General features: G+C 40.2%; 1 protein-coding gene across 3 annotated transcripts in view; it reads left to right on the forward strand.

Moving 5' to 3' along the window:
• Nucleotides 1–25195, forward strand: part of PDSS2 (decaprenyl diphosphate synthase subunit 2) — a 118072-nt gene that overhangs the window by 64536 nt on the left and 28341 nt on the right. For all 3 annotated transcript variants that reach the window (XM_053974354.1, XM_053974355.1, XM_053974356.1), the window contains one exon: nucleotides 4488–4686. In XM_053974354.1, the coding sequence (XP_053830329.1) occupies nucleotides 4488–4686 (199 nt within the window). The remainder of the gene's footprint in view (nucleotides 1–4487; nucleotides 4687–25195) is intronic.

Consider the following 25195-nt stretch of genomic DNA (forward strand, 5'->3'; position numbering starts at 1 on the left):
AAGATAAGTTACAGAAAAGAACCTAAGCAATAATCAGTGGTGGGGGTGACAGAGAGTGAAAATGCAAGATCTTTTCAAAAATAACTTAAGAAAAATGCATGAAGGAGCATTGGTGCAAATTTTACTTCAAAAACTTTGTGATGCTAGAAAGGGAATGAGATGAAAGAGGTAGGATATGTAGCCAGTTTAAGAGTAAACTGGTTGTTAGGAATGCAATCAAACAGCATATTCAACAAACTTCATAGACCTGATGTCTTTCAACTTGATTTATCCCTCAGGTGAAAGACACTCCTACTTCTTAGGACCAAGACAGAAGGAACCAGAGAGGTCTTGGTCTCTAACCTTGTTAAGGGATAGGAGTTGGTAGATGTTTTCTGCTTGTTAACAGATACATGAGTCATGGTAATGCAGTGAATATTTGGTGGTCTGCTCAATTCTGCTGCTTTAGCCTGAAAATTTTCCCTGTTTGTAAAATCACAGCATCTGCCATACATGTTGACTGGCCTAAACACCTGTCCCTCTGCCATTTAATTTCTTATAAAAGAGAGACTATATATACAGAAGATGGGAATGAGACTTTCCATCGCTATGATGCTATTTGTTACTCACTATGCATTGTTCTTCTAATCATGGTTTATTAACCATGGCATTGACTTTGATAGGTGAATGGGAAAAGGAACTGTAAAAATCACTGCCCTATCTTGCTCTAATTGAACTATCTTGGTGCAGCACTAGCTAGTACCAAGAGCATACAGGATCAGCTTGAATGTAGTTTAAGCACCTTCTTGTCTTCATAGAACTTTTCTTTCTGTTCATTGTTCAAAAAATGTAAAATCAGATACCAAATGCTGCCCAAATATATAGTCAGTACCTGAAATAATTACTTTAATTCTCTAGTTAATGTTTTTTCATATGTAATTTTCCATTAAAGACACAATTTCTTTTTATTTCAAATTCATAAGTATGTGTATATAAAGATTATTATAGTTGTCACTGAAATGGAATGGATGCTGATACTTCTAACATTTTTTTAAAGTCTTGAATGTAAGGCTTTTCATCCAAATCAATCCTTTTTGTATTGAAGGGAATCTATTGAATTGACAATCACAAAGAAAATATTCAAATCTTGAGTGTGTACTGTTAGTCACTTTAATTCAAAGCTTCAATTATAAGAGTTCTTAAAGAATTTTTGATCTATCAGTTTCATTATCTTTGTTCATCGTAGTTGCCTCAAAAATTTTCAAATATGGTTTTTAGTGGCTAATTTTAAGTCTTTGGCCAGTTTCTGTGAAATATTATGTCTAAAAATGACATTTTAAATTATTAAATATTCCTTTGCATAGCTTGTTATCCCTTGAGAAGCCTGGTATAGTTCTGATGGTTAGCTGATAATGAAAGGTGTACTAACTCAAGTTCAGTACAACTGTACTATTTAAAATGTCTCTTTTATCATACGTTTTACAGAATCCTATTATTTCTTTTTAGAGTAGGACTTGAAATTAGGAACTTTGGTGGTGGTTTGCAGGGAATTCTTGCTTCAGAGGTGAAAGGTGTGGAAGTGTGTTAGCATTTGGTGATAAAGCTTTCCTGATTCTTAGCACGCTTCCATTTAGGAACTTTGTGTGTTTAGAAATGTTGATTCTTTTCTCAGTACTACCTTGTACCAAGGTAAGTACAGGTAATTATTGCAGCAGCCACTTCTTTTTTTTGTGACTGTGGGCTCTGGTGTGACAACAGGATGGAGGCAGTCAGAGTTTGTCATCTCATTGCCCTCTTTGTAAGTCCAGTATTGCTAAAACATTAATTTTTTTGTATGTTGGGGTTGGCTGCTTTCAAATATGAAATTATTTAATCACTGAATTGTATTCAGATGGAGAAAGCTATGTATAGTATTTCTTCAGCTATTTAGCAGCAATTTCATAACAGTAGTGTTTATTCATTAGATACTGGTCTTTACAAAGTCATGTCAAGGATCCTCCTGTATCTGTGGCATTGTGCACTTGTTATTGTGCCTGGGTATTCTAGGGATTATCACAAAAAGCATTAAAAAATGCATTGCCTGGGATTTCTGCAATAGCATTGATTCTTGTATTTTTAGTCTGCTAGGGAGAGAGAGTGGAAAAGCAGTATATAATATCAGAATTACACATAGATTATCTGCCTAATATTATTCTTGTTAGCACAAATAATGTGAATACTATTTGAAGAACAAACGGATTATAGAAAAGGAAATGAAAACATCCAGATCCTGAGCATGTGGAAAGCATGACACTGATGTATTTGTGTAACCTTTTCATGAAGAGTGATGCTGAAGTCAAAGACGGGATTTTGATTTCCTTCATTAAGAGCTTATTAAATGAAGAAATAGGACAGTCGTTGTTTTGCTTCAATAGTTGGGGGTCACAGAGGCGGGCCTGGTCTCCTCAGGATATTAATGCCTGCTTTCAGCTGGGGGAAATGAGCCGTCGCCTGAGTTAGCTGCAGCTTTATGTGCTCGTCACTAGGGATCCCCATATGTCCTGGGATCTGCGGCAGTCGGAAATGGCAGAGTGCGGCAGCGGGGAGCAGAGGGCTCTCATTGCTATTCATAACAGGTAGCTCGGCTCAATCTGCCCAGAGCAAGTCTGTTTAATGTTGATCAGCTGTCCATCTGATAAACCGAATTGATACGGACATTTCCTCCAAGGGCTGCCCTGACAATGACAGCGGGAGCATCGGGATGTCTTGTTAGTCTTTTTCTCCGAGCTTGAAAATTTATTAACCCTTTGTTAGAGCCAAGCCAAGCATGATTACAATATTGTGACTGGGTTGTGTGAGTTTCTCCCTCGCGTCTTTGAAACGCAGCCTCAACCTTCAGATTTATTGTCTACATGGAGAATGACTGTTTGGTTTTTGAATTGTTTTTGTCTGCATGGAGCCAACAATCTGTGAATTATAAAGGCAGCTTCGTTTTTTTGTGCATGGCAAAATACATCAGGAATCTCTATTTATCCTCTCCCTCCAGCTCCTCTGCCTTTTGTGTGCTGCCCAGGCCATGTGACCGCTAATTGGCACCGACCACTGCCCTGAAACAGTTGCTGCTGGGACTGTTCACTGTTCACAGGTCACATATATTTGGGGCAGCAGGTTACTTTAGATTAATATGGTTTGGAGCAGTTGGAGCACATTTGCACTGTCCAGAGGAAACAGAATTAATTTGCTCAGCACTGTGCTAGTACTGAGGCAGAATCTAACCTGAGCATGTACCAGCAGGTATCTTTGTATGTGAAGGTGTGGATCAGTTTGGTCACTCAATGAATCACTGCTTGGCCACTTCTGAATAAGCACAGAGAACATAACACGCCTTTGTACTGTGTTGTAAATAATTAGAACTTTAAGGCCTTTAGTCATCTGTTTAGTTGAGGGCATGGATTGCATTTTGCTCATATGTGAAATCTCCATGGCAGAAAAGGAACTGCTTGAGTCAGAGAAGATGTGAACATGCTGGAGATTTTGTAAGAATGAGTCCTGTGTGTATCTAGCATTAAAAGGATGCTCCAGTGCATTGCTCTGTTTCCCCCTCCCCTTGCCCCTGCTCAGTTATTTTGTCTGTTCAACACCCCGTTGTTGTTCTGAGCTAAGGTGACATCTCTGGGCTTCTTAGAGCGACAGTCACTTTTGAGGGCTACAGGGTTGAATTGTGGGAGGATGGGGGGAGGAGAGAGCTGTGCTACTGAGTTTTTTCTTGCCTTTTCCAAAAAATTAAAATAGAGAGCAAGCCTTTATGGAATAACCTCTGTGGCAAGCCTCTCAAAGGGATTTGTAACCCCTAAACCCAGAATGTATTACGCTATGTGTTGGAGTAAGAAGTGATTTGTAAACCTATCCAATAAAATTGGCCCGTTTGCTAGACAGTCACCTTTGCTGCTTCTGACTAAAACCACCAGTGAAATATCGTTAGTACACATTCAACTGTTTTTCCTCTCCTGCCTGAACCCATCCCCTTTGGTAGTATTGAACTGCAAGGTATTCTGTTATTAATTTAACTCTAATTTGAGCAGTCATTGACTGCAGCATTCTTACATTGTTTGGATTGGCTTGCTCAGGACTTCCCTGCTGATATGTCCTTTGTTTCTTTCCATCACTGCTTTCTGCTTGGCATTTTCTTCATGTCAGTGTCCCTCAAGCTTCTGGTAGACAAAACAGAAAAAAGAAAGCACCGTGAGGACTATATTGATTATTTTGCTTTATTTTGTGAAAGAATTCAAACAAAGGGCAGCATTCTCCCAAGTGGAGCCTGTGGTACCTGTGGTTTGCCTGGAAATACTTAGTGACAGTTCTCTGTGTTTAACACCTCCTGGCTGTGGCTTCTAGAAGTACATAGAAGAGCTACATGATAATTAATAAAATACCTGTTTAGCACATGTGGTTGTTTGGTTATTTTCACTAAGAAATCTCTGTTCTATTCATAGCATCAAACATAATTGTGCTTTTTTTTTTTCCTTCAGTCAAAGAAGTCTGGCTGAGATTACGGAGCTGATCCATACTGCCTTTCTGGTACATCGTGGCATAGTAAACATTGGTGAGCTCAAGTCCTGTGATGGCCCACTGAAGGATATGCAGTTTGGGAATAAAATGGCTGTTTTGAGTGGAGATTTTCTTCTAGCAAATGCTTGCACAAGCCTTGCACAGTTGCAGAATACCAAGGTAAAAATAAAAAAATTCCTCTACTGCCAAAGCAAGTAAATATTAGCAAGTATTTTGAAAGAGAGGCTCCCTAAAAAATCAGCAGTTATGTGTGTATATGTGGAGCATCATTTAAAAATCAGCATGCTTACCATTATGATGGTAGATCTGGGAGGCTGCTGCTGTGAACATGTTTAACAGTCTCCTATGGAATTACTGTGATGATGTCTTTAGTATACGTTCTGAAGCATTGTTGTAATGGATGGGTGGTCAATTTGGTGGATTTAAGGCATATGCAGTGGCATCTTCACGACATGTCAGGCTACAACACCTCTGGTAAACTCCCAGCTGAAGACATGTTTGATTTGTTATTTTCTTTTACTTTGTGAAAGGTTTTCTGTCTTAGATAATTTGGGGAGCAAAATGCTTTACTGCTTTGTCTCAGGTGACTTTTTCTTTTTAATATTGTTAGGGATGTGGATGCACCTGAATACTGGATTGCCTTACTAATGTGGATGTACTGGCTTCTAAAGGACAGCTGCAATCCAACTGCTTAGCCAAACCATTTGAAACTTTACAGGGAGATGTTTTTGCTGAGAAACAAGTTGTGTATATGTATTATCTTAGAAAATGAAACTGATGGAGATATTGAGATCCTCTCTCTAGTCGGTTCTTCTTTTCGCCAGATAGGATCAGCTACACAAAATCATGCTTGGACTCACATTTATCTAGCTTGTGCTTAAAACCTCCAGTGGTGGAGAGGGATTTCTGGGCATCCCTGTGCCAGCCTAGTGTAACACCTCACTGCATGTATGGCTGAAGAGCTAAGTGTGCCATTCCAATGGAAACAGGAAACAGTACGTTTTGCAGAGGCGCTTTTCATACATTTGAAGATTGCTGCCATGTTGTTATGTAAAATAAATGTCATGTGCAATTGTCAATAATCAGCATTGTTCTAATTGTCAGCCTAAGTGTTCTATTTTTTTGGATTCTCATGTAAAATCTCCTTGTGGTAGTTGAGTATTTCTGTGCTCCTTTGATCATGAGTATGACAGTTTCTCTTAGAAGTAGTGTCATTTTCTAACACAGAGCTGAGATTCCAGACAAGAGACAGAAAATTAGATGTCAATCTACTGGAATAGTGTGTTAAGCCATTATGGTGCTAACTTGTAGTAAGTATTAGGAAAAAAAAGTTTAAATAGTGCACACCATAAACAAAATGGGGTGTAATCGATTTTAGTGATTATTATTAATTTCTATCAGTCCCTTTTTTTTTTTAGTACCCTGTAAGTTTCTCAAGACAGACCAAAGGATTTAACCCTACATCAATTTTCTGTTTCAACATAAGAGGAAACTTTTACAAAATGTAGCAACTATTACTTTGCATTTAGTACATCATTAAGTATTGCAGCAGGAATGTATAATCCCTGAAGACTTGCCAGGAAGCAAGCCTACAGTGAAATGAAGCACAAGTGCAAAGAAATACTTTTTTTTTTTTTAAGCAATCATTATACTGCATGTTGGAAAATTCTGCCAAAACATTTTAGCACTTTTTTTCAATTTTCTGACATCTAAATACTTTCATAGCTTCTACATACGATAAGTGGGATGCCATTATGGAAACTGATTGACTTAGTAAATTATTCTTTTTCATACGTCTAACCCTACTAGCAAAGTTAGAAAAATTGAAATACAAGCTATAGAAATCTCTTGACAGGTGCAATGATTTAAACATACTGTATTTATTCTTTTGTAAATGATGAATTTTCAAATCTGGCATCTGTTTTTTAGCAGTGTGAAATAACTGTGACTTTTTTCCTTCATAATGTTTTGTGTTCTTTGATGTAAAAAGTAAAAATCACAGTACTGCTTTTTTTGCTGGCATTTAGCAAATTGGCTAATGAAATGAGCAGCATTTTATCATGCATGGTACTGACCATGGTAGCCATAACCTCCATAGACATGCATAGCTATTGTGTAGACCAGAATTTAAATTAAAGGGGGTTTTTACATAACTGAACTCACTGCTACCAGGATAATTTTATTGTCTGTTAAATTCTTCTGAGCGTGTGTATGATGCATTTATCTCTCTGCTTCTCTCGGGGCTGACAATTAGACGTGAAATTCTGTAGTCGTAATGAAATGCAGAGCTATTTTATAATTGCCAAGGGTAAAATTAGCAAAGTCAATTATTTTCCCTTAGGCTTTTCCCTGTAGATATTAAAAGGCTGCAAGGTAATTGCCTTAGGTAACACTTTGATTTTTAAATAACATTAAATATAGGAATTGTTGTTGTTAATTCGTAGTAATTTTCCTCTTCTTGCTACTGTTATAGAATATTACTGTAATGATGTTAACAAGAATCCAGGCTCAAGGTTTGTGTTTTTGGGGTTTCTTTTAAACTAGTGCTCATATCTCTCATTAGTTTGCTAAAGTTATGCCAAAGAAGGTTTTGGGGTGGTGTTTTGGGTTTTATGGTTTTTATGGTTTGGGGTTTATGGGTTTTATGGATCTCTGAGGTACAAGGATTGCTAGATTGCTTTAACTGTCAGTCAGAAAGCCTCCTGTAAGGTAAACTCTGCTGCTGTGGTACTGAAAAATCATTGCAAATTTTGTTTTTTGAACACATAATAATTCAGAAGAAAGCATTCTCATTTTCTGTTTTATGAAATCATGGCACATTAATTATGAATACAAAGTTGGTATCAACTGAGGCTTAAAATATTGAAGGGCAGATGCGAGTGCTACATTTTTGTAATCATGGCAAAATTCTACATCTTTTAAGTTAATAAAAACTGTTGAAAATGAGCACTAATTTCTTCAAAAGCCTTTACAGTACAAAGCATTAGATTGATCAGATCAGATGTGTTAACAATTCTTTTGTACATTCACATTAACTTTTTGATCACCTTATATAAACTAACCTTTTGGATGGTGGCTCTTGGCCTGCTGATTGCAGTGATAAATCATGTTGTTGATTGAAAATTATATGGATAAAACCTTACTTCAGAACTCCATCCTGTAGCAGATTGTTTATTGCTAATCCATGGATTTTAGAACAGAATTGAGCCCAAAGGTGAATTGGGTTGGGATCTTTTAGTAGTTGTTATTTCAGCGGTGGAATGGTGAACCTTTGGCAAGGAAGGGCATGTTTGTGTTTTGCTACTTAACTAACAATGCAGTAATGTGTGATGATGTGCTGACTTAATGAATTAGGGTGTGTTTATATGGGATGACAGGGTTATTTTGATAGGTTTTCTCATTTTGAGGTGGCAATGCTCTCATACTAGGATCGTGATAAGATATATGCAATATATGTGTGGAAGTCATTGTAAACATGTAGGTGTGGGAGTGATGGAAAAGTAAATTATGTTTGCCTAACAAAATAGGGTACCTCCCAGCTATCCTGTGGGATATGTGACCATAAGCAGTTTTAAATAAATGTGCTAATAAATTATTAAGAAGTGTAAAACGATCTCTTTAATGGGTGGTTCTTTCTTGCCATCTGAAGACAGTATGTCTTTAACATTTGTTATCTTGCTTTGCCTAGCCAAGGATGTGGGGATGAAACTGCTAAAAGCAGATCTTTTGAATACAAGTCCCTCTTTGACTCTAGTAAACAAAAAGTGAGAGTTTTGTCTTTGATTTCTGCTTAAGTAACCTCCACTTCCTATAATATTTTTAGGCTGGCATTCAGATGCAAACATAGCAAAAGTAACAAACATTAATCGGCATTTTTGTCACCTGTCACGTGGATGTGGGATATGGGCATTTTACCACAAGTGATGTATGGATACTGACCATGATATTATCAAATAATGTGCTTTTTCAGTGTTTGTAACAGAGACGTTGGAAGAAGTCTGTCACACCATTAAAGCTGGTGCTTCCTTGAGCATCTGAATCCTCAGTTGTCATACGAAACTATAGAGGAGGTGCTTAAAAGACATAATTAAAACCGATTTTGATGCTCTTACAGTCTAAAGAGAGTGATGCATAGAACTTTAGCAGGCTGAAATGGTGCATTTTAGTGCAATGCCTAGAAAATTATAATCTGCAAATGCATTTCTTGTAACTTCATAAACTGATAAGAGGGCATCCCTTTGTATTTAAAGAAAGAAAACCCACAAACCAGCCAAACAACCAAAACCAAAACCCAACATATACAAAACAAAAAAAAAAATTAAACCTCCCCAAAAGAAGAAAAAGCCTATCCCAAAAACCTGAAGTATGTGTTATGGTAGTGTTCTCTGTAGTTCTTACTGAAATCTTAAGAATTGACTCAATTTTCCCCACTGTATTCAGTAAATTCTTCTTGAAATGATTAAACTCTTCACAGAAACACTTCAAAATCTACAGGCTGAAAGTTTAGAATTTAAGATTTAAGAATCTTGTCTGTCAATGCAGAGCTCTGCCAGAAGACTGCATTGTAGAGCATTCTTTCATTAAGTATTATTTGTTCATAAATAAACAGTAGCACAGATGTAGTACTTACATAGTGGATCCATTTCCTTATGTTAAGTTTATGTATTCCTAAAGGCATAAGTGTGTTGTTTATCAAATAAGCCTGGTGTTTACATAAACATCAATAAGTTACTAATTTAAGTCCTCCTGTGTCTTCCTGTTGCAACCACCTGAAGGTGCCCTGCACTTCAGATAAGAACTGTTTATCATGAACTATGGCTTCTACTTCTGTAGCATCAATTGTGGTCCTATGGGAAAGGCTCAGTTTGGAACTTAAGCAACCTAGTTGTCCAGTGCAGGATATGGAGAATATCCTCTTTCTGAAATTATGCCAGTTGCTCTTTTGATGTAAATTGACATTTTTGAGCATTGACAAACAAGCCAGGTTAGAATCTACAATTTTAATTTTTACGTGTCATTTAACAAAGGTGTTACTTGGATCAGACTTTTTCTTTCCCTGAATGATGTCAAGAGAAGAACATAAACTTGTAAAAAAAAAAAAACAAAAACATCAAGAATCTGCCAAGAAATACCCTTTTAAAATGGAAACTAAATGTTAATAGTTGCCAGTGTAAAGGCAACCATTAGCAGCTACGGACTTGTAATAGATTCAAATTACCATCCCTTAGAACAGTGCATTTTGTTTGAGGTAAGTAGAAGGTCCTTCTTCTTAAATGTAGTGGAGATGAGTTATTTTCAGAGCAATGAAATTATTATTATTATTTTAAATTAAAAAAATTATTATTTTGAAAAAGAGATTCTTCTTTGTTTTCTCTAGTGGAAGATTTGAACCATAAATATATGCTAAGTATGTTTACAGCATATATTTTTATTATGTTTTACATAACATAAACAGAGAACTCTATAACCTGAATTTTCCTACTGGGATTCAGTAGCTTTATTGATCAGAGAAAGCAGGATGAAAAAATCATGGAGAAACATTGAGAACCAGAAGTAATGTGTTTGCTCCTAATTACAGTATTCATATAGAAAACTGAAGCTGGTGATAAAACCATTTTTGAATCTTTTATATATTTTTAATTGTTTTTAACTTTTTGTCTTTGCTCATATATCGACTTTCTTTTTCTTCCTTAGAATAAGCTGCCGTTGGAGATGAGAATCTTTAAAATTATCAGCTTACAGAGCAGCTGGGTGACAGGAATTTGGTGAAAAGCAGAGATCAGATTGGATCAAATTAGATTAAGAGACAGTTTATAAAGTTTGATAGTGATGTTGTCTTCTTGAGGGAAAAAAAAAAGAAGAAAAAAAAACCCCTTCAGATTTTTATGTAGAGAGCTGATTAAAGCACTTTTCTGAAGCACTTTATCATGTCTGTCTTGGTGTACCTTCCCCTGAGGCACTGTTTGATGATGATGTACTGGACAAGATAGGGAGTAGGATAGTATCTATATTGTTGAGTGTTTCTGTCTTAATTTAGTATTTTAGAGTGCCACAGGGGCATGTCTCAAAACCAGACACTACTGGAAAATATAGGTAAGTTTAAAGAGCTCTGAACTGATTTATGGAAAAGTACACTTAAGAAACACTGCTTTGTCTGGGTACTGGAGGGGGAGAAGAAAACCAAGAAAGAAGTCTAATGTTTTTGAACCTTTAAACTAATGGGAGATGACACAGGGCAACACAGCTAACATGACTGAATTATTACATAATAAAGCTTTTCCTTAGGTAGCCCTAAATAATATTTTAAGATACAGAACTGCTTGAGATACATACTGAATATTGTCATACAACTTAGCATAGCTTTTACTGGAGAATGCAAACACACTCTTTAAGTACTGAGAAATACATAATAATTTATAATTATGTATTAATCATAATGAAGAAAAGTGTTATTTGTTATAATTATTATATTTAGATGGCACCAAAATGTACTAATTTACATACCCTTTGAGAGGTAAAATTAGATTTCATTTACTGTAAAGTAAAACATAAGAGATGGTAATTGAAACAAACTTCGTGTTTATTTAATGGACATGTATTGCTTTTTCTTCCAAATGTTCTCAAACACTGGATTTTTAATAAGATTTATTTACTGAAGTTTTATTGACAATCACGTGAAATTGCTTTGGAAGGAAAAAGGCAATTTTTATAGTAGTTGATGAAAGTATTGAACCATTAGGAGGGGAAAAATCTTTTGTGTTAGAGATAAAAGGTTAAAATCCAATGGAATCAGTACCTGGTAATCAAATTTTTCTACTACTGCTGTAAAACTTTTGTCGAGCATTTCTGCTGTCCTTAGAGGCAACAACTTTTATGATATTGATGATGACGATAAAACTGTGGAATGATGCTAGTGAGTCTCCTAATTACTGCATTGTACTCTTCTCATTGGTTCTTTTGATGCTTGTGTCTGCTGAACAGTTTGTTGGCAAGTGCATCTTTTGCCTTGTTCTCAAGAAGTAGCCCCTAAAATAACACCTGAGCAAATGAAGTATTCCGTTTTCTGAATATTCCACAAGTTATTTTCTATTTCACATTTGCTATGTATAACCAGTAATATGATTAATATTTGTAAAAATTCATTACCTTAATGGCTCTGGTTATATTTTTGAAAAGTAATCTTTTAGAGAAGTTAAATTAGAGGATTAGGTGACACAGCTTATTAACTTATTAATTCAATTAAAATTCTAAAAATTAGACTTAATCTGTAATTGTGATGTTAGAAACAGTCTCCTTTTAGATCAGTAAGAGTCCTGTTGCATTGCAATGAATGCCAGTTTTGAGATTAAAACTGCTTAACTTTGCCTTCATTCCTAATCACTGCATTCCTCAAACAGGTTTATCCTTTACCTTAGTGGCCTTTTGCACCTGTACTGGTTTTTAAAGCTAATGCTCATGTTAAGCTTTCCCAAAGTTAGACCCATGGGGGTTAGTATATGACTGCATGCAAAGAGTATATTTTTCTGATTCTTGGCCATGGCACTACTGGAAAATTTTATGTCTAGATTTCAATCTGTTTTCTGTCCTCCCACTTCTGCATGAAAAAATACTTCTAAAAAGAAAGAGTGATTTCTGCCACTTCCCTCATGGATGTCTGTGACTTACAAACAGTACCTTGTAGCAGAATGATTGCTGCAGAACATGGAAATACTAAAGCTGAGACTGATAGCAGAATATGTCATCATAGGTATGGTTGTACCATCAAGTCTAGATTCAAGTCTTTCCCAAAAATACACTGCAAGAATATTTTTAAAGCATCAAGGCATGGTGCTGTTGAGAACAGAATAGTGAGTGTTTGAGATTCTGCCTCAGTGTCACATTGACCAAGTGACTGAGAGTCTCAGGAAGTTTTCCATTCAGTTCTGATGAATTTTCAGTGGTCTACCAAAGATCTTTACACCAATTTGCACGAAGTCCATGCAATATTCTTGCCTCTGAATCATCTCACTAACAATTTCCTCAACTTACATCTGAATTCACCTTCCTCATAGTAGCAATCAGACATGTCCTTCTGCTTCTCTGGTCTGCCCAGCAGACCGAAGTCAATGTTTACTGCTTGAGTTCATTAACCAAATACCTGTCATTATTCCAGGTAAATATTGTCTTCCTCTGAGATAAACTGCACAGCTGCTTCTAACACCTGGTTTAGTAATTCTATGTCTTACAGAACTGCTGTTTGCCTTGTAATTAACAGAATGATCTTGAAAATACAGATATGCCATCTACATGAAAGAGAGGGCTTTTCAGATATGACTAAACATCAGTGAAGATAAAAATGAAAGAAACTGAAGAAAGGCTGAATCTGATGAAAGTCAAAGGTCATTCAACATCTCAAGACAATCACTAATGAGTTCTGGGTAGTTGGTGTCTGTTCCTCTTACATTTGCTCCCTTAATATACAGCACTGAATTGGCAGTTGTCTAGTGGTGAACACAAATACTTCAAGAGTCAGAAATATTTACATGCTTGAGATATATATGTGCATATTAAATATGTGCATGTATATATATATATATGTATGTGTATAGATATATATATTTAATTGAATGGTGAAGCCAAATTTTGGAATTTTTCTTTTTTTCTAAAGTCAACACCCTCACTTTTCAGAAAAATTGCCTTTGAAAGATTTAAGACAAACATTAAAAAGTGTCTAGATTTAATATTTCTGTGACTGTTAACAAGAATATGTATCCAAGATCAATGCCAGAATATGTAGCAAATAGATATTCAAAAGAGAACAAAATTTATTCTAAGAAATTGAAGCAATGAAAATTTTTGAGTATATGATGTTTTTTTCTGCATGAGATGCATACTGTGGGACAGGGCTCTCAAGAGCCAGCAGTTCTCCTACTTCATTCACCACAGATATTGGCACTGCCTGCATTTCTTAAACAGAGATGTTTGTTGCAGCTTTTTCTTTCACAGCTGTGAATAATCATCATGGAGGAATTCATTGCTAAATAGCTTTAGCCCTTACACAAATTATAAAATGAAAAAGAATTTTCACAGAAGTATATGAAATGAAAGTACCGGTGAAATTTCTTCAACAAAAGCACTGGAAGAGGCTGCACAGGATTGAGTCACCATGCACAGAGGTCTTTAAAAGATGTGTAAATGTGATGCTTAGAGACATGGTTTAGCAGTGGACTTGACAGTCCTGGGCTTAGTTTGGACTTGATGATCTTAAAGGTCTTTTCTAACCTAATGATTCTATGATTCTAAGGTGATGTCCTCCAGAAATGATATTTGCTATGTCAGTTTCATTCTCTTTATAGATGAAGAAGTGGAAGATTATAAGTTTTGTTTTCATGGCTTTATTCGAAATCTGTTTCTCAAACATAGTAAGATTACTATTGAGAGTGCATAGGAGGATAAAAAGCAATCAGATCTGTACTGGGTGAAATGTTGTCCCAATATTATCTGAAACAGACCTTTTTTGTGTGTGAGTATTTAATATATACTAACTTTCATCTTTGGATGTGTAGGGTATTTGGTTCTAGAGGTGGATTTTCATGACAAGGCAGTTAATATACAGTTTTGTAGGACTGGATATTATAGTGGCTGGTATATAGTCAGCTGTACACCTGGAGTATGACTTCAACGGACAATACACTTTTAAAAAGTGAAAATATATTTTTTGTGATGATTTGGTTGCAATTCAAAGCTGTTAGCAATAGTGATAACAATTTAAGATTAGTTTGCATGGCCTTTCTTAGTCTCCCAAGAATGTAGCTATTTATAATAGGGAAATCTATTCCTAGTACAATCAGTAAACGTAACTCTTACTTAAGAGAGTATTTGTCACCAGCTCTGTAACCTTGACTGTATTATTTCAAAGATGTGGAAAGTTCTTATTGGTGCTACAGATGTAAATAATATAAAATCAGCTGTGGTCCTCCTCCAGCAGCTGCTGGTGTTATAGAATGGTTGAGGCTGACAGGGATCTCTGGAGGTCATGCAGTCCAAAGCCCCCATTCAGGCAGGGTCGGCTAGAGACAGTTGCACAGGATTACATCCAGACAGATTTTAAATATCTCCCAAAATGGAGACTGCAGCCCCTTTGGGCAACTTGATCCATTGTTGGATGCCCTCACAATAGACTGCTTTCCTGTATCCAGGTTGCATTTCATGTTTTCATTTGTGCCTGTTGCCTCATCCTATGAGTGGGCACTGTTGAGGAGAATTTGGTTCCCTCTTCTGCATTCCTTCCCATCAGGTGTTTATACCCATTGTACTGTAGGAGAGGCTAAAATCAATGGGCCATGTAAATAGGGCAATAGATTATATATCTTCCCTTCTCTTTTCACTGCTGTAAAGCTTGTCTTTAAAATGAACCTCTCCATGGTAAATTTTTTTCTAAAAGTGGCTTAACATCTGGAGTGGTTTCAGTGTAATAATATGGTAAAATGCATAAAATTTTAGCAGTAATATAAATGAGTTCATTGTATTTTTAATCAAAATGCTGATGTATTTGACTTCTTGTCAAGAATATTGAATTTCTCGATGGATTGTAACTGCTTGTTGATATCAGTGTTTTGAAATTCAACAGCATTTCACTTGGAGTCTAGAATCTGATTGCTGCTACCCCTGGTAAAGGAGGTTGTTGATTTTTTAGTTTAACAAACATCTGCAGCTTCATTAAGTTGATTCCATCTGTCAGATGCTAGATGGTCTTACTTCTCATTCACATTTGTTCAGATACAGACTGTTTGAAGTAGTAAATGCTACTTGCAGGTACAGTTTGTGTTATTCACTTTAATCCTTAATTCATTTGTGAACATATCGCAGTTTAATGGTTGTCTGCAGCAGCGTGACCTGGAGCAGCATTTTATAACCATGCTCTCCTGTATTACTTATGGATGGGGAGGGGTTTATATCTACAGAACCCTGTAGTCACTATACCTTCTTTATCCCCTGTTTTATATAGAAGAAAGTTGTAATGAAATAACCCATCCAAAAGGGTCAAGCTGAAGCAGTCAGGTATTTCTCTAACCTGGGCCACTCAGCAACAGTTGTTGAGTACTTTAGTGCAAGGATCTGCTGCCATGGATCTGCAAAGGTATTATGAAACTGTAAGGTATCATGTGGAAGTAGACAAGGAAAATTATATTTCTTCTGTTGGTTATGTTGTCCTTAAGGAAAATTACTGAATTATGCACTAAATTTCTTTACACTGATGAAATCCAATTCTGTAGGTAGTGCTGCATCAGCATAAAAAGTGTAACTTAACACTGGTGAAAATCCCTAAGGCAGACTGACCTTAAGGTAGATATTTAACAGTATATAGCAATTTTCAAATTGACAGATGCTGATTATTTTTTATGTCTTAGAAACACCTTTTTAACAAGTAGTGGGGGTTGGGTGATTTGCAGCTTTGTTTTTTCTCGCCCCGGTCTCGGGCAGCTGGGGTGCCCAGCTAGTGGCACTGCCTTTTGGCTGGGAGACCGGGGCTGCTGCGTGTATGGAGCTCTAAGGCTGAGCCTCCGCGTGGGTTTGCCGGTTTTGCAGCCGAGCGCTGAGAGGAGACAAAGGGGCGAGGGAGGCACACCTTGTCCTGTATGGCTGGAGAACATTTATTTCCCGCGTGGCCACTGCCATGGCTGGAGCGGCGTCCCCTAGCATGCATGTGGTCAAAATGGTGCCGAGACAAAGGAGGCATGGGGCTATATAGGGGCCAGGCATACAGGGGCAGATCCCCCCTCGCCCAATGGGGACAGGCAACAGGGGAGTGACGTGGACTACGGCAGCCAACGGGAACATAACAGGGGTAGGTACAGGGTTCCAGGACAAATAGGAATACAGGGATGGGGTAACTGACACAGAACCTTCAGGAATGAACAGGGGGTGGCTACAAGACTGACATGGGAAAGCTCCTATGGCAGACAACCTGGAGCAGACCATTGTGAGGGGAAAACAGGGGTACATGGAGCCGACTAACATTTATTAAAACCCCTAACTGAACCAACCCAGCATGCAACATATCCCTGTTTTTTAATATATATAAAAGACAGCTGTTTAGACTTCTTTGCTGCTCGTGCGGTTGCCTCTTCTCTCAGCTTTTTCTTCTGTTGCTGTGACTACGATGACTTGTAAATGGAGAGGGCTTGGCGATGGTGCTGGAGCTGGTTCCTCCCTGAGTGTTTGGGGATAGGGGAACTGGGAAAACAACTTTATTGTAAACAGATGGGTTGGGAACACAAACGGACTGAGGTAGCTGAAAGGATTTTTTCCTTGGCTCTGGGGAAAAATTTTTTAAAGAGGTGTGGAATCCCCCTCTTCCTTGCGGCGCCTGCAGTTGGATGCAACTCCCTGGTTGGTGGGATCATTTGTTGCTTCCACAGGCACCTTATCGTCTCAACTCACTGTCCTGGGGGGTATGGTTTAACATGTCTCTTGGGGACCCACTTGACTCCTGAAGGCATATCCCCGTCCCCAGGTCAAAAGTGGGAATGGACCCTGAATTTCTTTAGAATCCGGATCCCTCACTAGCACTGGTGGCCTCTCTTCTGGCCGAAGCTCCTGATTCTGCTTGAAATGCCTCAGTGCTGGCAGTTCTGGCCTGTCAAAAGAACAGTTTAGGAAACTGATGGTAAACAATGCCTTGCAGAGCCTCTCGTGCGGTGACAGCACTCGCACGTCTCCCTGCTGCCTTCGGAGAACCTGTTTTAATGTCTGATGTGTCCTTTCTATTATTGCCTGGCCGGTGGGGGAGTGAGGAATCCCGGTCTTATGTTGGACCCCCCATTCCTGCAGGAAGTATAAGCTGGACCATTGTCAGTTTTAATTGTGGCTGGGACCCCCAAGGTTTCAAACGCGTGTATGAGGTGTTTTCTCACGTCTGTGGCCCTCTCACCTATGTGGGCTGAGGCAAAAACTGCCCCGAGATGGTGTCCATGGATACATGGACATTTCTGAATTTCCCAAATTCAGGGACCTTGGTGACATCCATTTGCCATACCTCACAATTGCGGAGACCTCTGGGATTTACACCTGCTCCCAGCGTTGGTAAGGCTGCCTCCTGACAGTTGGGGCATGAGGCCACAATTTCCCTGGCTTGGTCACACCGCAGATGGAACTGGCGTACCAGCCCCGGGGCATTTTGATGGAACTGCTGATGGCTGAGCCTGGCCTGCTCAACTATGTTTGGCTGGCCTCCCAGCTGTACTGGGGCTGCCAGGGCGTCTGCTCTGCGGTTCCCCTCAGCAATAAAGCCTGGGAGATCCGTGTGTAATCTCACATGTACCACATAAAAGGGATGCTCGTGGTGAGAAACCAGGTGTACTAACTTTGCGAGCAAACCGAAGGTGACCTGATTCGGGACCTCTTTTAAGACTGCATGTTCTGCTCTTGATACTGCTTCTGAGACATACGCTGAGTCTGTCACCAGATTAAATATGCTGGCTAAATCTCTCAAAAGCCCTCACCACGGCATCCAACTCAGCCACTTGTGGGGAACCTTCCACTATCTTAACATCTGTTTCCTACAGCTGAGTCTCTGGGTCCTTCCAAGTCACCACTGACTTGTGGGACTTCCCTGACCCGTCTGTAAACACTGTCAGGGCTCTGAGTGGTCTTTTGCTTTGTACTTCTTTTGGTAACAATTTGAACTCGGTGTTGTAGAGATGATGGCCAGGATGTCCAATCTGAATTTGGCCTGAGTAGCTATCTAGAGCGAACTGCAAATTTTCATTTTGTCTTAAAAGGTGTTCAAAAGTTGTTCAAAAGGTCTCTTTGGTCATCTTCCCTGTGGATGTTTTGATGGGAAGGTGGATACATGTGAAATCACACCCTGCTAATGAGCCCTGGCCCACATGATGAGCTGTGCCATCAGCTCCTGTGGCCTGGTGATGCTCTTGGACTGTCTGTGGCCAAGGAACACCCACTCTATTATTAAGAGGGGATCCCGTTGACCCTTGTCCCACTGAAAAATCATCTCATATAGATGGAGTAAATCACCTAGAACGATGAAGTGGAAAGGCAGCCCTGGTTGACAACGATGGGCCTGCCTGCTCGCGATGGTGGTCTGGACCTTCTCGAGTGCTGCTCTGGCCTCCCAGGTCAGGGCTCTGGGGGAACCTAAACCTTCATCCCCCTCCCTTTCTGTTAACAAGTCAAAAAGGGGGGATAGATCCCTCTTGGTGAGCCCCAGCCATGGCCTGATCCAATTTAAGGATCCGCACAGGCGCTGGAGGTCATTTAGCGTCTTAGGGTTGTTGTCTATATTAATTTGTTGAGGCCTGACTGTCCTGTTAATTTCAAGGCCCAGATACTTCCAGGGTGGCAGCAACTGTACCTTTTCCTTTTGTAACTCAAATCCTGCCACCGACAAAGCCTTAATAGTGTCCTCTAGAGCTTGCATTCTAGAGCTTCTTGCAGGATCTCGCTGTCAGGGGCACAGACCAACACATCATCCATGTAGTGATAGAAGATACAGGATGTCCACTTGGCACACACTGGGGACAGAACCTTGGTGACATACCACTGGCATATAGTTGGGGAACATTTGAGACCCTGTGGTAGTACCGTCCAGTGGTAGCGTTTCACTGGGGCTTCTCTGTTCATGGAGGGCACAGAGAAAGCAAAGCGAGGAGCATTGTCTGGGTGGAGGGGAATTTGGGGAAAATAGTCCTTTATGTCAATTACAGCCAGATTGTAATTTTGGGGTACCATGGATGGAGATGGCATACCCGGTTGGAGGGAGCCCATGTCCTTGATAACATCATTTATTCTTCTCAAGTCATGGAGGAGTTGCCACCTGTCCTTCCCCGGTTTTTTAATTACAAACACTGGAGAGTTCCAGGGGCTGTTAGTTTCTACAATGTGGCCTTTTGCTAATTCCTCCTCCACGAGCTTTGTGAGCGCCTGTAATTTCTGCTTACTCAGTGGCCACTGCTCCACTCAGATTGGCTTATCTGTGAGCCATGTCAGTTTTTGTGTGGGGCACTCCTGAGTGGCTGCACCTAAAAATTCCAGGGGGCCTTGGAAATTCCAAATTGGAAATTCCAATTTGGCTCCCCACTGGGACACGGCGTCTCTCCCCCATAAGGTAAATTTGCTGTCAATCACAAACGGACGTACTGAGGCTAGCGGCCCGTTCGGACCCTTAATTTGGACGGTGTTTTTGGATTGTCTTGTTGCCTGAGGCCCACCTAGTCCTAAGACTGGCATGGCCATGCTTTGCAGCTCCCATTGTGACAGCCACTTGTGCGGTGGAATGACCGTCACATCTGCTCCGGTGTCCATCATCCCCTCGAGATGTATTGAGTGCCCATTGCACTTAAGGCTGCACCATACGAGGGGTTTTTCCTCTCCCACCTTCCCAGCGTAAAAGGCTGAGAGTTCCAGATCATTACACAGAACACGAGGAATAGGAATTGCCTGTGCAATAACCTGGCCCTTCGGTAGGAAAAGGGGGAGGTGGACACAGCGTGCTACAAGATAGAAGAGCCTTGAGTTAAGGGTGGAAATGACTGGAGGAACCTCTATCTCCAGTGGTGTGTGTTTTATGTCCCCAACAACGAGGTACCTACAGTTCAAGAGCTCTGTCTGGTTTCACAGTGGCAGATGTGCGACAGAAGCTCTGCATCTGCTATGAAGAACTGCCAATCCTGAGAATGGGAATGGACAGGATTAGTGAGTTGGAGCTGATAAGGCTCCCTGTTGTCAGTTGTCGATAGACAGCCGCTTACAGATGGAACTATATGGTGAATCGCGGCTCCTCTTGCAGCGCTGTGACCTGCCTCATTTTTGTCTGCACGCAAGGCAAGTCCGCGCTCCCCCTTGAGTTTTTTGGAAAGGTGGGGTTCCCCTCCCCCCACCCTCCTCCCACTGCCCCTGGCAGTGCACTCCCTAAAAATGGACATTGAGCAAGAAAATGTCCCTCCCGATGGCAGTGAAAGCACCGGCGCTTAGATGGAAACTGCCTTGGAGCTGAGTCCTTTGGAGGCACAGCAGTCGAGGCAGCCATATTGTCTTTGGGCTTCTTTCTTCCTCCATCATCAGGTGTGGCTTTTGTGTGCATTCCTCGATGATCTGATGGAGCGTCAGAGGTGGCGAAACTGGCAATGCTAGGATGATCCTTTTGCACACTTCGTTGACGTTCATAGATGCCACTTCTAGGACCAGCTTGTCCTGGAGTTCGGATCCCTCCACACGCCTCTCAACTGCTGCCCGGACACGGTGTACAAAATCTACAAAAGGCTCCACAACAGATTGTTTAACTGCTGTTTAACTGCTGGCCATCAGCTCCTTGGTGGCCATGGCCAGGAACGCATGCTCTGCTGCACCCCTGGACATGTCCAACACAGCAGTTGGAATTCCCCTAGCCTGGATCTGCCCTTTACTCCATTCTCCTTCACCAATAAGATGATTTAAAGTTATTGGTTCTTCCACAAAATCAAGGCTATATGGTCCCTCCAAGATTTTGGGAGGCAGATTTGCTGCCAATCTTTTCCACTTCTTCTCCCACAATTTGTATTTAGATGGGAGAAGCAAGCAGCTGAACAGACGTTTAAGGTCTGCTGGCACCATTGTTTTAGATGTTAAAGTCGCTTTTAAAATGCCCTTAAAGAATGGGCTTTTCGGGCTGAAATCTCTTAATGTTTTGCAGATCTCTTTGATTGACTCATAGGGAAGGGGTTTCCATTTAGGGTTCTCCCCTCCCCTGGTGTAGGAGGCTGGTGTTGAAAGCAGCTGCTCGATTTTGCAACCCTGTTCCAAGCCCTCCCCCCCCCACCCCCCGGATCCCTGGGGACCATGGGGACGCGGAGGTGGGGCACAGGGGACAGGATCGTGGACTTCCCATTCCTGAGACTGAGGGGCGGAAACGACAGAGCCCTCCCTGGTGGGAGAGGGCGGGACCGATGACGTGGCAGGGAGAGCATGCAAGGAAGGAATGCCCACATGAGGAGAAACAAGGGGAGGGGGAGCAAATGGATCCCTCGAGGAGGCAGCACCCATGCCCACAGGGAAGCAGAAGGGGTTTGGGTCAAAGGTGGGGAAGGGAACAAAGGGAAGAAAGGGATTATGAGAGGAGAAGCGCCTGCAGGCCTCTGCCCCCATCTTGTGAGGACAAAGGCGTTGCAGTTTCTCGCCACGTGGTTGGCAGGGCTTCCTCAGGGGGCAAAGAAAAGGGTTTAGGGAGGCAAAACTGTGCGGGATAGCAACTGTGTGAAGCCCACCAGCAGCAGCCGCTCACGCTGTGCACCACACATCCCCTTCCCACAGGATCGTGGCTAGCCCACCCCAGTGAAGGAAAGCACCAGTCGGGTCTGCCCCAGCCACTGATACTCACCAAACTGGCGTCTTCGCAAACAAAACCGCAGCCAAGGTCCTTGCTCTCAGAAACGGCTTCTCTTTGTCGCTCTCGACCGTGAGAAGTTACACTTCCGTCCCTTGCAGGCACAGCAGGACAAATGTCCATGTGCTCTTTCGAGGGTGATGGAGTTTTCACTGACTAACTTTGTGAAGCCCACACTCCAGTTTTCAGTCCTGCGTGAGGCACTCTTCCGCACGGAAACGGCGGCTTGGCTCGCAGCTTGGCGGTGGTGTGTCTTTCCGCACGGCTTCGGAGTGCCCGACGGTGAATCTCCACCTGTGTCATGGAGCCGACTAACATTTATTAAAACCCCAACTGAACCAACCCGGCATGCAACAGTGATGTATTTACACTGCATTGTTATATTGTAGTTTGCTACTAATTCATCATTAACAGAATGAAGAAAACCTTAAATGTGTTTTCCAAGACCACTTAAAGCATGCTAGAAAAGCAAATCACTGTCCTTTCCATGTGTTCACTACTAAAAGAAAGGAGATCCAAAAGACAGTAAAGCTCAAGACAATTTCAAACAATAAATCCAATAGGATTCAATAAACATTAGATTAAAAACATTCCATAGGCTGGCATACTTGGTTACCTGTATGACTAATGATGTTTGAGGAGATTACCAGGAAAGGAAATTGAATTTCACTGTTCTTGGAATTGTTTGTTTTTTACTGTTCTTGAATTTCACTGCTCTGTTCTCTTACAGTTTTCACTCTCCCCCACCTTTTTTTTTTTAAGGCATTACTGAACAATCAAAATCCAATGTCATCTCTTTGCTGAGTTTTGGTTTTAGCTTCCTAGTGGTGCAATGTTTTTGGGTCAGTTTCTGTGGAATTATTGACTTTTGGAGTATTTCTCAAACTCGTGATTCTTTGGGGAGGGAAGTGCAAGCTAAATTTTTATCTGTATATATAATAGTTCATGACCATCTAATTTTCTTCTTTATTTCTATGGAGAAGTTCTGCTACATTTTCAAATCTACACATGAGCAGCAAGGATTTGGATCTGTCAATAGCAGATGTGTGAGGAAAGGATATTGTTTCAACATAAGGATGGAAGGAATTACTTGTGGTCCTTCTTGGAAGGAATTTGGCAAAGCTAAGGAAGTTTGTCCAATAGAAATTCTGACGGATGAAGAACAAAGTTATACCCATTCCTGTGTTCTTCCTATTGTTACTTCCTGTCTTCCCACAAGAGCTTCATCCTTTCTGTGATGTTTCCATTGAAAATATCTAATAGAGTCTAGAGAGACACCCCATTACTACTCTGAAATTGAGTGGTGTGTGTAATCAATTCCATTTCAGCTGTTGAATTTAAAATAAAATGACCATTCTTTGAATGGAGCTCAGATTGATTCCTTTTGTAAACTAGAAAGAAAACCAGGAAAAAAACTGTAAGTGGTGTTATGTTGCAGTAAACTTTACACAAAGTATTTTGAAGATGAGTGAAGAGAGCAAAGTGCTTGCATTGCTGAGCTGATGGCACCAGTGTTGTCTTTTCATCCAGGTTGTTTAAAAACCTTATGTAGGATGAGTGGGGCTCCAAATCCATTCTTTTTACTGTTCTTGACATAGTCTGAATCATATCTTTTAACTCTGGAGAAAGTAGTCTACCAAAATGTCTTCTATTCTGTGATTTCCCTGCATTCCTTCTGGCATACAGCTTCACTTCCATTAAAATACACCTCTTTTTCTCTAGACAGAGTTGAATTTTCCTTGACAGTCAACTGCATTCATGAACTGGGCTGCTGTACCTGCAACAGGGAACATGTGGCCCTATTCTGTGACACTGTGTATGATGTTTTGGGAATTCTGAACTCTTATGGATAAGTCCTCAGGAAACCTACATGTTCCTACATGAAATTCTGATTTCAGGAAAATGAAGGAGAACATTCATTAAGTGATTGGTTGGATGTCCTGAGTAATTTTCTAACTAAGTGAATTACAAATATTTTTTATTTATTTCTTCAAGTAATATGTAGAAATTTTGAGCTTGAGTAATTAGACTCAAAGTAAAATTAAATAGTCTTGAAGGGCTAAAGCTGTGCCTTTTTGATAAACAAGTTACTACACCAGAAAAGGGTAAATTAAGTTTCACCAAATTTCTGATCTGTAGCCCTACAGAGCTCTTCTGGGAAAGCTCTTCTGAGAAGAACTCTTCTGATACACAGCATAGTCTATTGGACTATTTTATACTTGAATGAATTGGAGAGGTCAGAGCATGTGTTCTACCTTGCTGTGGAATGAGCAATCAAATGATTGCACCCAGAATTTACATCATGTTATACACTTAGTCTGCCTAAACAGTAGGAAAGATTTTAGCTTTAACAGTCCATCTCTTTTCCCTGTATTCATCCTAAACAGATGGCCTTTGTGTTGACTTTTTAAAAGCAGAACACATCCCTACAGAAAGTGTTGACATAATACCTCCTTAGGAAAAAAAGACACTGCAGAACTACTGCAAAATGTGTTTAAAGGGTGTGGAATCACTTGCATGTGCATTTGTCACCTGCAAGTAATGGGTCATCACCTGGGCAATACCCAGTCGTGGGGATACTGGAGGAGAAGAAAACAGCACTTTGGAAGATGCTGATGCAGAGTGGAAAATTAAAAGTACAGTGGAAGTTTGTTTTCTCTCAATGTGTGGTTGCTCCTGCTCATCCTGAGTACCTATGAGCAACCAGGCTTCTCAAAAACATATTGAGGAGTGGAAAACAGTGGGAAGAGAGGTTATGAATTGGCTGCCTTTGGTGTCTTTTGGGATGCTGTTTTCAAGCACTAATTCTGGCAATCCTTTCTTTTCTTCCCTCATCTCTGAACCTTTTTAAAATGGAGCTCAACTGTCAAAAGAGAAGAGAAGCAGTTGAGAGCACTTCATTTTTCATCTAACTTTCTTTCTCCTCAGACTTACATCTCAGAAACCTCAGCACTGGTCAGGCATAAAGGCAGCAATGAGAATAAGACAGCTTGGATAGTGTTTGCTGCTCTTATGCTGGCAGGCTGCATGATTTTCTGGAAAATCAGTTCACTGTTGCCATTTCCCCCTTATATAAAACAGTAGGGAATAAATTTAACAGGAGATGTTGATTGCTTTCAAATTTTCTGATGAAAAGTGCTACCTAAGAGCTAGACACTGTATCATTTCATGAATACTGCTGAATCCATAATAATTTTTCTTCCTCTGTCATTTTGGGATGCAGGGGAATATTGCCTGGTTTCCTCATTTCTCATTTCTTTCCCCAGTGCTCAGGACCTCAGGCCACTGATGTTAAGCAGGAGATGCTTT

This window comes from Vidua macroura, chromosome 3 (assembly GCF_024509145.1).
Source record: "Vidua macroura isolate BioBank_ID:100142 chromosome 3, ASM2450914v1, whole genome shotgun sequence".
In the NCBI taxonomy this organism is placed as follows: Eukaryota; Metazoa; Chordata; class Aves; order Passeriformes; family Viduidae; genus Vidua; species Vidua macroura.